Here is a 14,618-nt window from a genome sequence, read left to right as displayed (position 1 = left end):
TTCTTGAGTCTGTTACTCAGGATTTTATTTTCTGCTCTGAGTGGTTAATTATCCCTTCCTTTTGACACCCAGGAAGCCATATGTAACGTAAGAAACTTGGGTACAGTGGTACAAAGCTTTCAGCTAGTAACAGATTTTCTTAATATTCATGATATTAGTTTTTCACGCACCAGTACCTTTTCTCTTTTCCGTCCTTCCTGCCTAGATACTTACTGCTGCCTCTGCACCAATATGCTTTCTGAAGTGCTGCTGTTTCTTTCTCAATATTTGACGCTCTGCGGTGATATCCAACTAATGCTGGCCCAGAACGCAAACAACAGAGCCGCACATCTTGAGGAGTTTAATTATCAAACAAAAGAAGACCAGGAGATCCTGCACAGCCTCCACAGGGAGTCCCCGTGTCAAGGTGCGCCGGCCAGGCCTGTGACGCGCACCGGGCTCTTTCTTGGGTCCAGCATAGGTGACCAGGGTGTGTCCGGAGAAGTGGCGGAAATGTTAGCGTTTCAATATTGCAGTTCTGTTGTTCTGCTCTCTTAACTTTAAAATCGAGTGTGATTCCGTGTGTATTTGTGCGTAAAGTGTTTCGAAATCGTTCTAGTTGTAAAATTAGAAATTCTCAAATAACGATAAAATAAGCTCTAAGACAGTTGTGTTGACCTTTTACTCCTCTTTCCGTCGAGGTTTTTCTAGGTGACCTTGCAGTCCACTAACCAAGCCATGATTTTCTTTTGAAAAGGAATTAACAGTTGGTAAAAGTGAATGAATTACCTTCTGAATGATTTCCAGGGGCTCAGATACAGAGATCATTTTTTAAACTCCGTTCATAGCTGACTATCTTAGTGAATATATATATATATATATATATTTCTTTGTTCTGGAGTTGTCAGATATTAAAACTCTGAAATCGGAGTATTACTCCTAGCGGCTGTATCCCTGCCTCTTTGGGTACAGTCGTCAGCACACTGCAGTTAGGGCAGTAAGTGAGCCAAGAGAGCAGTCCTTTTACTTACCATGGAATTGTCTTCTTTTGCTCCTGAAATGTTTATTACTTGATATCCACTTCCCAAAAACTTTTGGACATGTAATATCTAGAGAAGTACATTGGGGGAGAAATGTAGTATTTCTTCATTTTTTTGCCCTCTCCCTTCCCCTTCTTTCCTTCTGAGTTTCTCAAATGATCATTTTATTTTCATAGACACAGTGAGAAAACCTTCAGTGTGTTTTTACCACTCCCATCAAATTAATTTCATTGAAAACACTTGTTTGTGAGCGTGGCATTCTCTCCTGTTCCAGTGTTAACGGCAGTAGCACTCCCTTTTCTCCTCTTGAATTTTGAGCCCTGCACTTAAGTTTATTCCATTCCCACTCCATAGCAGGTTTAAGTCTTTGAGCTTAGGTTTTTGAGCTAGTAGTTTCTTCAGTGAGTTAAACTTACATCGCAAGCCATAATGTACTTAAATAGCCTGGTAGCAATCAGAGCTTTATTTCAAGAACTATTTCCATTGATTAAAAAGAAAAAAAAAAAGATTTACTCTGTATCCACAAACAACTTTAGGCTTGTACCAGTAAGCAGGTGTACTTGGTAAAATCCAGGTCTTGGGAAGTTTTTGGTATTTTTAGGAAAATATTTCTTTATTCAAACATTAATATCCCAGGAAAATATGGTTTTTTAAATAAAGGATCTTTACTTTGAAGCTTAAAATTTTAGTTGGCATTGATTGAATCTTAGGTTTATACAGTATTATATTTATTTTGTGGTCTTAAAAATGTGAGATTATGTAGATACTAAGGAAGAAGGGTTCATGTGACTCACGGTGATTTTTTTTTTTTTTTTTTTTTTTTTTTTTAAGGATTTGCATGGGCAACTGATTTGTCTACAGACTTAGAGAGTCAGCTTTCAGTTAGTTGTAGTGTTACGAAGCTGCTAATGAAATCTTGCAATTTAGTGACTTAAAAAGCCAAAACCCAGAACACTATGTACAAGTATTGAAGAGAATGGGTAATATCAGAAATGAAATCGGTGTGTTTTACATGAATCAGGCAGCTGCACTGCAGAGTGAGAGAGTAGGTGAGTATCTCTTTGGAGTCCTCTCTTTATTGCCTATTCTGGTAGAAAATCATGCTGGTTTTGTGGTTTGGGCAAAGAATTGTGGCATTTGATTTTATGTATAAAGGGGTGCTCTCTAAAGAATCTTTTATTCTTGAGTTCTCGAGAAATAAACAAAAAGCCATTGCCCTTTGAGAGTCCTCATTTCCATGTCCTCCATTCTGCACCTGATCCATTCAAAAGTGAAGCACACAACCGGCGATGCTAGGCTCTCTGCTGGGTATGTAACTGACACCTAGTTTCTCTTCCGTGTCAGGAAGCCAGATAGAAATGTAAATCTTTGGAAAATGCCACGAGCACAAGTGCAGTCCAGAAGAGTGGGGACAGAGGTTCATTGAAGGTGTGAGGTTCTTGGAGGGCTTTTGGGGAGAAGGTGTGGTTCGAGCAGGTTGGTACGTGATACACAGGATGTCGGCAGGCAGATATGGGAAAGGGGGTGCTGTCCACACCGAGTAGGCAGCCTAGAGAAGGAGCCAGAGGTGGCACGGTCCAGTGGGTGGTGAGAGTTAGTAACGCAGGGGCCTTGTGTGATTCAGGCACAGGATAGTGGATTCAGCTGGGCCCATATCAAGTTTGAGATACCAGCGGACATGTGAGCAGAAGGTCTCGCTCAGTTGTTGGTTAGAAACCTGGACTTAGAGCTATTTGGGATAGCAAGACGCAGGTTGGGGAATCGCTCAGATGGAAGGTGGGGGGATAGTTGGAGCCCTGAGAATGATGGAAATGTAAAGACTGGACCCGGTGTGAGGAGGCAAAGAGCTGAGAGGAATGAGGACAGCAGGTAATCCGAGAGCGAGAGAGAGCGTGAGTGTGTGTGTGTGCACATGTGTGCGGTGGTCTGTGAACTGTGCTTGGCACTAGAGATACAAAGGTTCATGCTTTTTACAGTGTTGCCGTATCGGGAGGTTTGGGTGGCTCAGTTGGTTAAGCGTCCAACTCTTGATTTCAGCTCAGGTCGTGATCTCATGGTTCATGAGTTCAAGCCCTGTGTCGCTGTTAGTGCGGAGTCTGTTTGGGATTCCTCCCCCACCCCCCGACTTGCACTTGTAAAAATAACTTTAAAATTTTAAAAGGAAAATGTGATCATATATATATTTTAATGTTTATTTAGACAGAGAGCTAGCAGGGGGAGGGGCAGAGAGAGAGGGAAAGAGAATCCTAAGCGGGCTCCCGGCTGTCCGTGCAGAGCTGACACAGGGCTTATCCCAGGAGCCGTAAGATCATGACCTGAGCCGAAATCAGCAGTCTTAACCGATCGAGCCACCCAGGAACCCACATGCGTATTTTTGATTGAGAAGTAAGAACCTGTGCTTTTAAGGTGCGTTTGGAGGAGGAAGTTGGTGGTGAAGGAGCATCAAAGCGATAGAAACCTAGGAGGGTTGGATACAACACAGATTACACCTCTCATAACTCCATGGGACCATGTGTTTTGAATCTTCATAACATCGTGCTTTGTCAGATCATTTTATTGGCTTGTTTTATTAAGAGTGAAGAAGGGCCACGTTTTCATATTGTATTAGTCTGCTCAGGCTGCCGTAACAAAATAGCATATATTGGGTGGCTTGAACAACAGAAATTGTATTTCTCACAAGCTGGAAGCTGGAAGTTCATTATCAAGGTGCCAGCAAGGTTGGGTTTTTCTGAGGCCCCTCTCTGTGGCCTGCAGATGGCCACCTTTTAGCCATGTCCTTAGTTGGTCTTCTCTCTGTGCAAGCCCTGGTGTCTGTCTCTCCTCGAAAACCACCAGTCGTGTTGGATTAGGGCCCATCCTATCCTCCTCGAGCTGTAGTTGCCTCTTTACAGGCCCCGTCTCCCAGTACGGCCACACTGGGGGGTAGGGCCTCACCGTGAATTTGAGGCGAGTGAGGACAACGACAGCAGCTCAGCAGCTCGCTGTGGTGACTCCACTTGGCTGCCTCCTTAGCCGTCCTGTCCCTGCCCTCCTCCCCTCGTCCTTCCCTGGGACACACGGGGTTTTCACTGATGTCCGCTTACGTGTGGTTTTTTCTTTTTTGTGTGAAGTGAGCAGGAGTGTGTCTACTGCGGAGCAGCAGCTGTGGAAAAAAAGCTTTTCTTGTTTTGAAAAAGGAATTCACAACTTCGAGTCAATCGATGATGCTACAAACGCTGCCCTTTTGTTGTGCAACACGGGGAGACTCATGCGAATTTGTGCGCAGGCGCACTGCGGGTGCCGGTGATGAATTGAAGCGGGAGTTTTCACCGGAAGAAGGCTTGTATTACAATAAGGTAACACACCTGCTTCCATGTCGGACGTCATCCACTTCCGCCGAATCGGCCCTCAGCTTTGCCGTGGCTCCAGGAAAATACCATACATCTAGAGAGAGCTGTGGCGATGGTGTGTGACGAGACAGTTACAATGCTTAGAAACCGACCCTGGGATGTGGAGAATTTAGTATAGAAGCTGGCATGTCGAAAAGACGATCAGTGGGTTGTGTTGGCATAACCAGAGAAGACGTCAGGTGGCAGGCGGGGTAAAGGCTGACATGAAGGGAAACTGGGAAGGTGCCAGGAGAAGATGAAGGAAGAGCCTTTGTGAGGAGACGGGACGGGACTTGCCTCCCACGATACAATAAGCAGGAAACACAGAGTAAACGATGGACACGTGTAAACGTGTAAAAAAGAATGGTTTTTAAATGTATAACAGAAAGCAAAATTGAAAAGCACACCACAGTCTCGTGAAAATATTTGTAACCTGTGACAGATCAGAGGTTAATAAATCCTTCATATATAGGGAAGAGTTAAGAACCGTTGAAAATAGGGGCGCCTGACCGGCTAAGTCGGTAAAGCACACTGCTCTTGATGTCGGGGCTGTGAGTTCGAGCCCCACATTGGGCATGGTACTTACTTCAAAAATAAGATAATCATTGAGAATAAACTGCCCCAATAGAAAAAAAGGCAAATAATCTTGAACAAAAAATTGGTGCACGTAAAAAAAAAAATGGTTAAGACGTAAGAAATTTCAAATTTTACATTTTTATGAAATTTAAAAATTGAGTTCTTTTGTCTTATCAAATTATCTGCAGCGTAGGAGAGGGGGAAGGAACAGGTGCGCTCCCTTAAGTGCTTCAGAGCTCTCAGAGCATGCTAGTGAAGCATGGTCACAGCATGCGAGGTTATAAAGGGAGAGTGACTGTGTTTCAGGGGTTTTTTCCCACCTTACAGATACACACAGAGTAGATAGTTACAAGACATGTAGAAATTATTGCCGGGCGGTGGAATTAAATGTGATTTTATTTGCTTAAATGTAATGAGCATGCCTCTCAGGCAGGGGGCGTGGGGGGTTGCTTTTTTATAGTCAGGTAGCAGCGATTTTTTATCCTTAGACTCTTCTAGTTATTTTTTCTCGTTTACTAGTCATACAAACAAATTTTCGCTTAAGAAGGAGAAAAACCAGGGGCACCTGGGTGGCTTAGCCGGTTGAGCGTCCGACTTCAGCTCAGGTCATAGTCTCTTGGTTTGGGAGTTTGAGCCCCGTCGGGCCCTGTGCTGACACCTCAGAGCCTGGAGCCTGCTTTGGGTTTTGTGTCTCCCCCTCTCTCTGCCCCTCCCCTGCTCATGCTCTGTCTCTCTCTCTTTCTGTCTCGAAAATACACAAACGTTTAAAAAAAAAAAAAAAAAAAGAAAGACCACAGGAAGAAAATGCATCCTCATGCATGAGCAGAAGTCAGAAAGCATCAAGGCTTAGGGACTTGCCATGGAAACGTGGACTGGCATGCGGCCAGCCACCTTGAGTAGCTTTTCTTCATTGAAACCGTTTCATAGATCGTTTTTTCCTTTCATAATATTGCCCTTCTGTAAATTGTCCCCAGATCAAATCAACTTCTGGGTGACTTTAAAGGATGTTTTATTTGATTTTATTTTTTTAATTTTTTTTTACGCTTATTTATTTTTGAGACAGAGAGAGACAGAGCATGAATGGGGGGGAGGGTCAGAGAGAGAGGGAGACACAGAATCCGAAACAGGCTCCAGGCTCCGAGCTGTCAGCACAGAGCCCGACGCGGGGCTCGAACCCACGAACCGCGAGATCATGACCTGAGCCGAAGTCGGCCGCCCAACCGACTGAGCCACCCAGGCGCCCCAAGGATGTTTTATTTTTAATATGCTGTTGGCATAGATTTAAACTGAGTGAGAACTGTGTCTTTTCCTCCCTGCACAGGCTGTTGATTACTATTTGAAAGCTCTAAGGTCCCTGGGCACGCGAGACATACACCCAGCTGTTTGGGATTCAGTGAATTGGGAACTGTCCACTACTTACTTTACTATGGCAACTCTACAGCAAGACTACGCGCCATTATCTAGAAAAGCTCAAGAGCAGGTAATAATACTTGCTGGGCTATGAAAGAAGTCTGCAACTTTCAGCCTTTAACAGATACTGAACATATTTTCCTTAACAAGCAGTATTTAAATACTTTTAAGATTATAGGCTTGTCATTGTTTTCTCCTCCCCCTTAAAAAAAAACCCAGATCGAAAAAGAAGTCAGTGAGGCTATGATGAAGTCCCTGAAACACTGTGACGTGGACTCCGTGTCTGCTCGACAGCCTCTTTGTCAGTATCGAGCTGCGACCATCCATCACAGGCTGGCGTCCATGTACCACAGTTGTCTGAGAAATCAGGTACTGCCTTTCCAACCTCAGTTCGATGCCAAGTCCATTTAGAAGCGTTCTGGGTGTTGGTCTTACATTTCAGTGTGTGTTTGTAATGCCATGTGTTCTCTTAGCTGCTTTAAAATAATTTGGAGTGTAGGTAATCTTTCCCTCTTGCCTGCGCTGCATTTTTTTCCTCTTATAAGTTGAGTGGGTATTAGTTGACCCAGTTAGGTCTCCTCTGTGTGCTCCCCCTCCCTGCTGAGTCTCCCTCCACGCCCACCCAGAGTAACTGCCGTCCTGGACTTTTCCGTTACGTACCCTGTTGGACCACTTAAAACAGTGTGTTTACATTTTACCTGGTTGTGAACTTTATAGATCAAATCATACTGTACACAGTCTTCTGTGGTTTATTGCCTTTTCCTGGACATTGTGTTAGTGAGATTCCTTCTGGTCAGTGCATTTTCTAGTTCAGTAGCGCTCATTTAATGACTGTACCACAGTTTGTTTATCCTCTCTGTGATTCCTGAACTTTTGGGACGTTTCAGTTTGAGGCTATTAGGAATAATCTGGGATTGTTAATTATTTATTATTTTTCATTAATTATTGATAGCTGTGAACAGCCTGGTACATGAATCCCGGTACTCAGATGCATGTGTGTCTTAAGAATCCGTTGCAGCCCAGGTTGATGGTGCATTCCTCCAGAGAAGTTGTGTGGCTTCTACCAGGAATCTTGTGTTGGAAGTTTCTCAGGGATGTTTTTTGTTTGGTTGTTTCCCCCCCCCCCCCCCCCCCCCCCTTTTTTTTTTTTTTTTTTGTTTTTTTTTTTTTTTGCTCAGGACCAAGATAATTTATCTTGCAGTCCCTTGGGCATAGGCTGCGTTCTGGGTACCCTCAGCCTGAGAATATTGTCCTTTTGAGGTCCAGCTTAACCACAGAGGATTTCTCTTCATGTTCCACTGTCCTTGGACTCTCTAGCCCTTGCCCCGGGAGGTCCTAATCAAAATCCAGGCGTGTCCAGGTGGCCTAATATCCCCAAGGCAGAAGCAAGCCTTAGCGTTCCAAGACCACGTGATGGGGAAAGAATTTTCTTTTCAGCACATGGTGCTAGCACAGCTGGATGTCCATATGCCAGAAGAACGAACTTGGACTCCTACCTCACATCGTATACAAAAATTAACCAAAAGCGAATTAAACACCTAAACGTAAGAGCTAACACTGTTGAAGACTTCTAGAGAAACAACACTAACGTTTAGTGATCCAGAGACTTAGTTAAGTAGTTATTGTGAAATAACTGAAATACTGTGAAATAACTCAAGGCTTAGGATTGTTTTTGATTCTAGGTTGGTGATGAACATCTTAGGAAGCAGCACCGGGTGCTCGCAGATCTTCATTATAGCAAAGCTGTTAAGCTTTTTCAGCTTCTGAAAGATGCTCCTTGTGAACTACTTAGAGTGCAGTTAGAAAGAGTGGCGTTTGCAGAGTTTCAGATGACCAGTAAGTCTTACGTTTTCATTTCTCGTGTTTGTGGGCATCGACTTAGTGTGGGATCCTCTTAGAGTGAGGCAGACCCGGAGATCTCTCTTGATTATAAATAACGTTTTCTTTTTAATTTGCCATAGTTGATGACTTTGGGTAGGGGCCAGAAGTCTCTACACTTTTTGAAGTTTAGAAAATGGATTTGATTACGTTCAGTGACCTATTTATTTCATAGAAATAGTGAAACGTAGCCCCCGCTCCCTTATTTGAAAAAATGGGGCAAGTCAGTTGAGACCATCAGAGATTGAATCATCATGAACGACTTAGGAAGGGAGAAGCGGTGGTAACGGAGCAGTGAACCCCTTGAAACACGGTGGGTACGGGCAGCGGTGGATTGTGGCAGCAGAACCGTAGGCCCGCGCAGGGCACAGATCCGTGGGAAGGGAAGGGCTGGACGAAAGCGAGCGCGCCCGCTGTGTCCGGGCTCAGCCACAGCAGGGAGCAAGCTGCTGCCGCACACAGAGGGTGCTTGCCGCGTTCTCTCACTCGCGCCCACCTGCTACCTTGTGCAGAGGGGTCCCTGGAGACCTAGCTCTTGTGCGGTAGAGACACACGTTCATTTGAAGTACGGCTGCTCATTTGGTTTTCTTTCAGTTGTTTTCTTGTATAAAGTTAAAACAAACGTGCTGCTTACCCACGTGGAGGACTCTTCCAGTGGAGTGTCCCCCGAAGGATGCACAAGGAAGTCGCGGCACTGCGGGCGGGGCGCGGGTGGCCGGGAGGAAGTCTCTCACCCGGCTCTGATTTAGACTTGGCCCATCTGTGAAAGCATGGCCTGTTCAAAGCCGGTTTTAAAAATCCTGTTTACTGAGAGTACGTCTGTTAACATTTTGCCATCCTACGGCAGGGTTAACCGCCACACTCTCTGGGAGTGGGTTTTGGGTGACCTTTCTTGATTTACATCTTTGAATTTTCTGCCATGTTTGAATTCCTTCGAGAGAGCAGGCATCGTTTTCATAAAAGCAGTAGGTAGTGGGAACAAATTTGCTGAGATAGGATAAGTATGGTTAATTTCCCTTTAAAAATTGAGTACCAAAAAATATATATATAGAGAGAGAATAGAATAGAATAGAATAGAATAGAATAGAATAGAATAGAATAGAATAGAAACGAAACATTTGCTTCCAGCTGGTTTCTTTGCCTTAACACTCAGGTCTTTCAGGGAGGTTGGGTTGTCACCCTCACAGAACCAAATGGTGCAGCAGGGAGACCGTTGTAATTTTTGCTTTGTCTAGGGATAATTACTAAAAGCTGGATTGAGAAAACCTGTTGAGATTCTCATGAGCTACCTTTACGGGATTCGAAAATCAACGTTCAGTAATACATTGACATTGGAATGGTTTCTAGATTTATATTGAAAGGGATGATCATTTTGTGCTTCATACTGTAGGTCAGAATAGCAACGTTGGAAAATTGAAAACACTATCTGGGGCTCTTGATATAATGGTGAGAACTAAACACGCATTCCAGCTCATCAGAAAGGAGCTTGTAGAGGAATTTGACCAGGTAAACGGAGAAGTATTTATTTTTGGTTTTTGTGTGCCTTAAGCTAAATGGTGAATGTATATAGTGGGCGTATGGTGGGGGTGAGGTATGTATATTGTGTGTGTATATGCATATATAAACGTATGCATACATATATGTGCTTTGCATAAAAACACATTAACAGTGATGTATTATATTTTCTTGGTGGAATTATTAAACTCTTTAAGTTGGAACTATAGCTTTGTGTTAAATACTTTTTTCTTTAACCACGTAGACCTTAGTAAGGCTCTGATAGTGTAACGTCTCTGTTTTCTTTTATGGTTTTTTGTGTGTGTGTGTGTGTGTGTGTCTTTTTTATCATTGTTCTGGTTTTGTTTTGTTTTTTTAAAGGAAGTTACTGGTTGTTGGTTTTTTTTAAGTTTTTTTTTGAGAGAGAGAGCAAGTGCCAGAGGGGCAGGGAGAGAGTGAATTCAGAGCATCCCGATGTGGGGCTCGAACTCACAAACCGTGAGATCGTGTGAGTCCAAGTCAAGAGTCCGACACTGAACCGACTGAGCCGCCCAGGCGCCCCTGTTGGGTTTGTTTTTAAGAAAGAGGCACGTAGCTCTTTTAGAACTTCCGGTAAACTGCCAGGGAGCAGTTAAACGATGAATGGGCTTCAGCAAGCTCCTTGGAAAGCATCTCTGGTTTGCCTGGCCTTCCAGCATTCATGCCACCTTCTGCTGGGGCGAAAAGCTTCCCCGAGTCCCCGTCGCACGCCAGCCTGTCCAGCCCCGTTCTGTCACACCCCGTCGAGCATCCGTTTTCCTCCTGCTCCGTCAGTGTGCACTCGGGGGAAGTAGGTTTCCATTCAGGATTAATTCCTACGCAAGTGCCTGTTAGGTGTGAGACATTTTTCTCGGCTTTTAGTCTGTCGGATGATCTCCAGGATGAGGGGCTCGTCAGGGCCCCTGCCACCGACGGGCTGTGCCTGGGGGAAAATGACCTCGGGTCTGCTTTTGGTTTGTTTTGTTTTTTGGCTAAAACGTTTACTGGGTGGACAGCACCGCAGCCCCATCCCTGGGTGCGGAGCCGTAATCGTCGGCTAGCTGAGGTGAAGTGACCTTTTGTCGTTGGTAGCCGAAGAGTGACGAGAGCGCTCCAGCCGCTGATCCTTCGCCTGGTCTCAGTCGAGAAGAAGTGATCAAGCTCCTCAGTATATTTGAATCTCGGTTGTCATTCCTTCTCCTTCAGTCCATCAAACTGCTGTCTTCAACTAAGAAGAAAACGAGGTAAATGGAATTGTTCTCTGGAAATTTCTTCTCTAGCACCTTACTTTGTGGAAAGGTAATTTCTACCGACCCCGGGAAAGGATAGGTTGTATTTGTTCTTGTTTTGTATGTGGGCGACCAGGGATTTAAGTGGTGCTGTGACCTGTTAAACCAGATGAGACTCCTCGAAGTGTGGCCTATGATACAGTGAAACTGTAGAAACAGATCTTGCTTCCAAAAGTAAATACCCTATTGGTTTTAATATTTGCCCTGAGAGACATGAATGACCCTGGAATGAAGACCTCGACTGTTTCTAGTAACCCTTCTGAGCATTGTCTTTAAATGGGAAGTCAGGACTACAGTTTTGATACCCGGCACCAAATGCACCAGTAGAAAGGAAGCAGATGACAGAATGTCAGAATCCTTGTAATGCCCAAGAACTTGGTGAAAAGAGTGAACGTCTTGGCAAAAAATGTTCTTCTACACCTGTTTCAGTTTATACGATTCTGTTGTTTTACCAGACTTCTTATATTGGCATCATTAATTTAACTTGGAATTCTAGCAGTGAGTACTGGATCAGGAAGGTGACATAAATAATGTCTTCTTTTATTAATTTTTTTTTTAATGCTCATTTATCTTTGAGTGAGAGAGACAGAGTACGAGCAGGGGAGGAGCAGAGAGGGAGACACAGAACCCGAAGCAGGCTCCAGGCTCTGAGCTGTCAGCACGGAGCCCCGACGCGGGGCTGAAATCCACAGACTGGACTGTGAGATCATGACCTGAGCCGATGTCGGACACTTAACTGACTGAGCCACCCAGGAGCCCCAATAATGTCTTTCCTTTTAAAATATACGTACAATCTGGCCATATTACAAAATTTGGAAAATAAGGGGAAAAAAATCATTCATCTTAACACATACATTGTCAGTTATCCCATGCATATTTTACCAATTTATAATCTTCAGATACAGGTAATTTTTGTCTCTATATTTACTTTATTTTTTATTATTATTATTTTTTTAACGTTTGTTTATCTTTGAGAGAGAGGCAGCAGGTGAACAGGGGAGGGGCAGAGAGAAAGGGAGACAGAGAATCTGAAGCAGGCTCCAGGCTCTGAGCTGTCAGCACAGAGCCCGATCTATATTTGTTTTAATTTATACATAGTAAAATTTACTTTTTGTGGCATACAGTTCTTCAGGCTTTAACAAACACTTAGAGAACTGTGTCTCCTGCCAAAATCACCATCCGGAACCGCCCTGTCACTTCAAGAATTCTCTTTTGCTGCCTCTTTGTGGTCAGCCCCAGGATTTCAGGGAGAAAGTGTGCTGTCTTTTACCATTAAGTGTAGCATCAGCTGTGGGTTTTTTATAAATGCCCTTAATCAGGTTGAGAATGTTCTGGGGTGCCTGGATGGTTCAATGAATTAAGCGTCTGACCCTGGGTTTCAGCTCAGGTCATGTGATCTCACAGTTTTGTGAGTTTGAGCCCCGTGTCGGGCTCTGCTCTAGCTGGTGGCACGGAGCCTGCTTGGGATTCTCTCTCACTGCCCCCCACCCGCCCTTTGCCCCTCCCCCACTCACACGGTCTCTGTCTCAAATAAACTTAAAAAATGTTTTTTAAGTTGAGAATGTTCCTCTCTGTTCCTAACTTTTATCATTAGTGGATGTTGAATTTTTGTTAGATGCTTCTGGTCTAAGCATTGAAATGACCACATTGTTTTCCTTCTTCGGTGTGTTAATGTGGGGCTCATTGCGAGTTTTTTGTTTTGTTTTTTTAAGGTTAAAGCAGCTTTGCATCCCTGATATACACTACACTTTGTTGGGATTCATCATTCTTCTTAATATCCCTGGGGTTTCGTGTGCTAATACCTGATTTTTGTGTGTGTTTGTGGGGGTGATTCTCTCCTGTTAGTGGTTTTGTCTGCTTTTGGGAGTAGAGCCTGCTGGCCTCGTGAAATCAGTGTGCCCGTGTTTCCTCATCTGATTTTTAGAAGTGTACAACTATTTCTTCCCTAAAGCTTTGTTAGAATTTACCAGTGAAAGTATCTTAACCTAGAGTTGGCTTTATTGAAAATTTTTCACAAAGAGTTTAGCTTCTTTTCATAGGTAAAATTTTCTGAGTGAATGAAAGTCTTTTTGTCTATTGTCAGATGTATAGGTTCACAGTATTCACTTATTATCCTGCTAATGTCTAAAGGTGTTTGTGGTGCTAGCTTTTTTTCATTTCTGATATTGGCAACTTTGATCCCCCCCCCCCCCCCCCCGTCAGTTTGGTTAGGAATTCATCGGTTGTATTGATTTTTTTTTTTTTTTAATTTTTTTCTAATGTTTATTTATTTTTGATAGAGCATGAGAAGGGGAGGGGCAGAGAGAGAGGGAGACACAGAAACAGAAGCAGGCTCCAGGCCCTGAGCTGTCAGCACACAGCCCAATGCCGGGCTCAAACTCACAGACTGTGAGATCATGACCTGAGCCGAAGCTGGACGCTCAACTGACTGAGCCACCCAGGCGCCCCTCCCCCAGCAGTTTGAACCTGTCGTTCCTGGGTGCCTTGTGATGGTTTCTTCCCTCTTCGGTGTTCTTATTTCTCCTGCTCCATTGTCTCCTGTTTCTCCGTGGTTCCAGCTGTTCCTGTGCTAGACTGATCTTCTGCATAGCTGTTATGTGTTCCCTTGCCTTTGCACCCTTTTTCGGGGCAGCAAGGGTTCAGTGTGATTTCTATTAACCTATCTTCAGGTTCGCTGATTCTTGATTTTAGTCACTTACAGTTGAACTTGATGAAGGCATTCTGTTTACTGTGCTCATTTCTGCTATTCTTACTGGGTTCTTTGTGTGGGTTCCACCTCTCTGCTGAAGTTAGCCAGTCTGTTCTTACGTATTGTTTTCCATTTGAGCCTTTTGACATAGTGATCCCTGTCCTTCTAAATCCCCTGTCGGAGAGCTCCAGCATCCGTGTCATCTGAGTCTGGTTCTGCTGTCTTACACGTGTGGTTTCCTTACCTTTCTCCATCTCTTAATTGTGGGAAAATGGACATCTCAGACTGAGGGGCATCATTTTCATCTCTCAGGAGTTTTTACACCTTTAGGAAGGGGGGTTGAGTTCAGTTTCCTAGTCTGGAGCTGAGCTGTGATTGAGATTTTTTTTGTCACTACGGTTACTTTTTCACGAGTCACAGGCTTCAAGTTCTCGAGTAGTGCCTGGGCTTAGTGTGGAGCAGGTCTCCTGATGTCTTTCTTACCATCTACTCCACCTTTCGTTTTAGCATTTTCATGAGGAAGGTGTGTGGTACTTCAGAGAGGCTCTGTCTGCACCCTCTTAGCTCTAGTCCGGAGTCCATGTTCCGTTCCTACCTGTCCTTCGGTGCGTCTAGTCTCTTGCGGCGGGAAGGGCGTTGGCCAGGCCTTCTCCTTTAGTTTGGGTAAACCTCTCTTAGGCAGAAACTGGGTCTCTGAGTCTCAGCGTTGGGCCTCACGCTGCCCCTGCCCCAGGGGAAGAGTGTGCCCACCCCCCACCCCCACCCCCCATTCACTGCTCTGTCTGCATCGACTCTCACCAGTGCCTGAAGGCTGACATGCCTTGTTGCCCTCCTCTCCCTCCTACCCGCTCCGACTCCACCCTGCAGATTAGGCTTG

General features: G+C 44.4%; 1 protein-coding gene across 1 annotated transcript in view; it reads left to right on the top strand.

The window, feature by feature from the left end:
* The window catches only part of EDRF1 (erythroid differentiation regulatory factor 1), a 43,434-nt gene that overhangs the window by 24,411 nt on the left and 4,405 nt on the right, over positions 1-14,618 (top strand). Inside the window, 10 exon segments of the mRNA XM_030335472.1 lie at positions 206-406; positions 1,851-1,907; positions 1,910-2,068; positions 4,130-4,293; positions 4,295-4,354; positions 6,285-6,443; positions 6,593-6,742; positions 8,056-8,209; positions 9,642-9,757; positions 10,856-11,007. Of these exon segments, the coding sequence (XP_030191332.1) occupies positions 206-406; positions 1,851-1,907; positions 1,910-2,068; positions 4,130-4,293; positions 4,295-4,354; positions 6,285-6,443; positions 6,593-6,742; positions 8,056-8,209; positions 9,642-9,757; positions 10,856-11,007 (1,372 nt within the window).

This window comes from Lynx canadensis, chromosome D2, assembly GCF_007474595.2.
Source record: "Lynx canadensis isolate LIC74 chromosome D2, mLynCan4.pri.v2, whole genome shotgun sequence".
NCBI classification, from domain to species: domain Eukaryota; kingdom Metazoa; phylum Chordata; class Mammalia; order Carnivora; family Felidae; genus Lynx; species Lynx canadensis.
The sequence above is the reverse complement of the archived record's forward strand: the minus strand, read 5'-3'. Positions and strand labels throughout refer to the sequence as shown.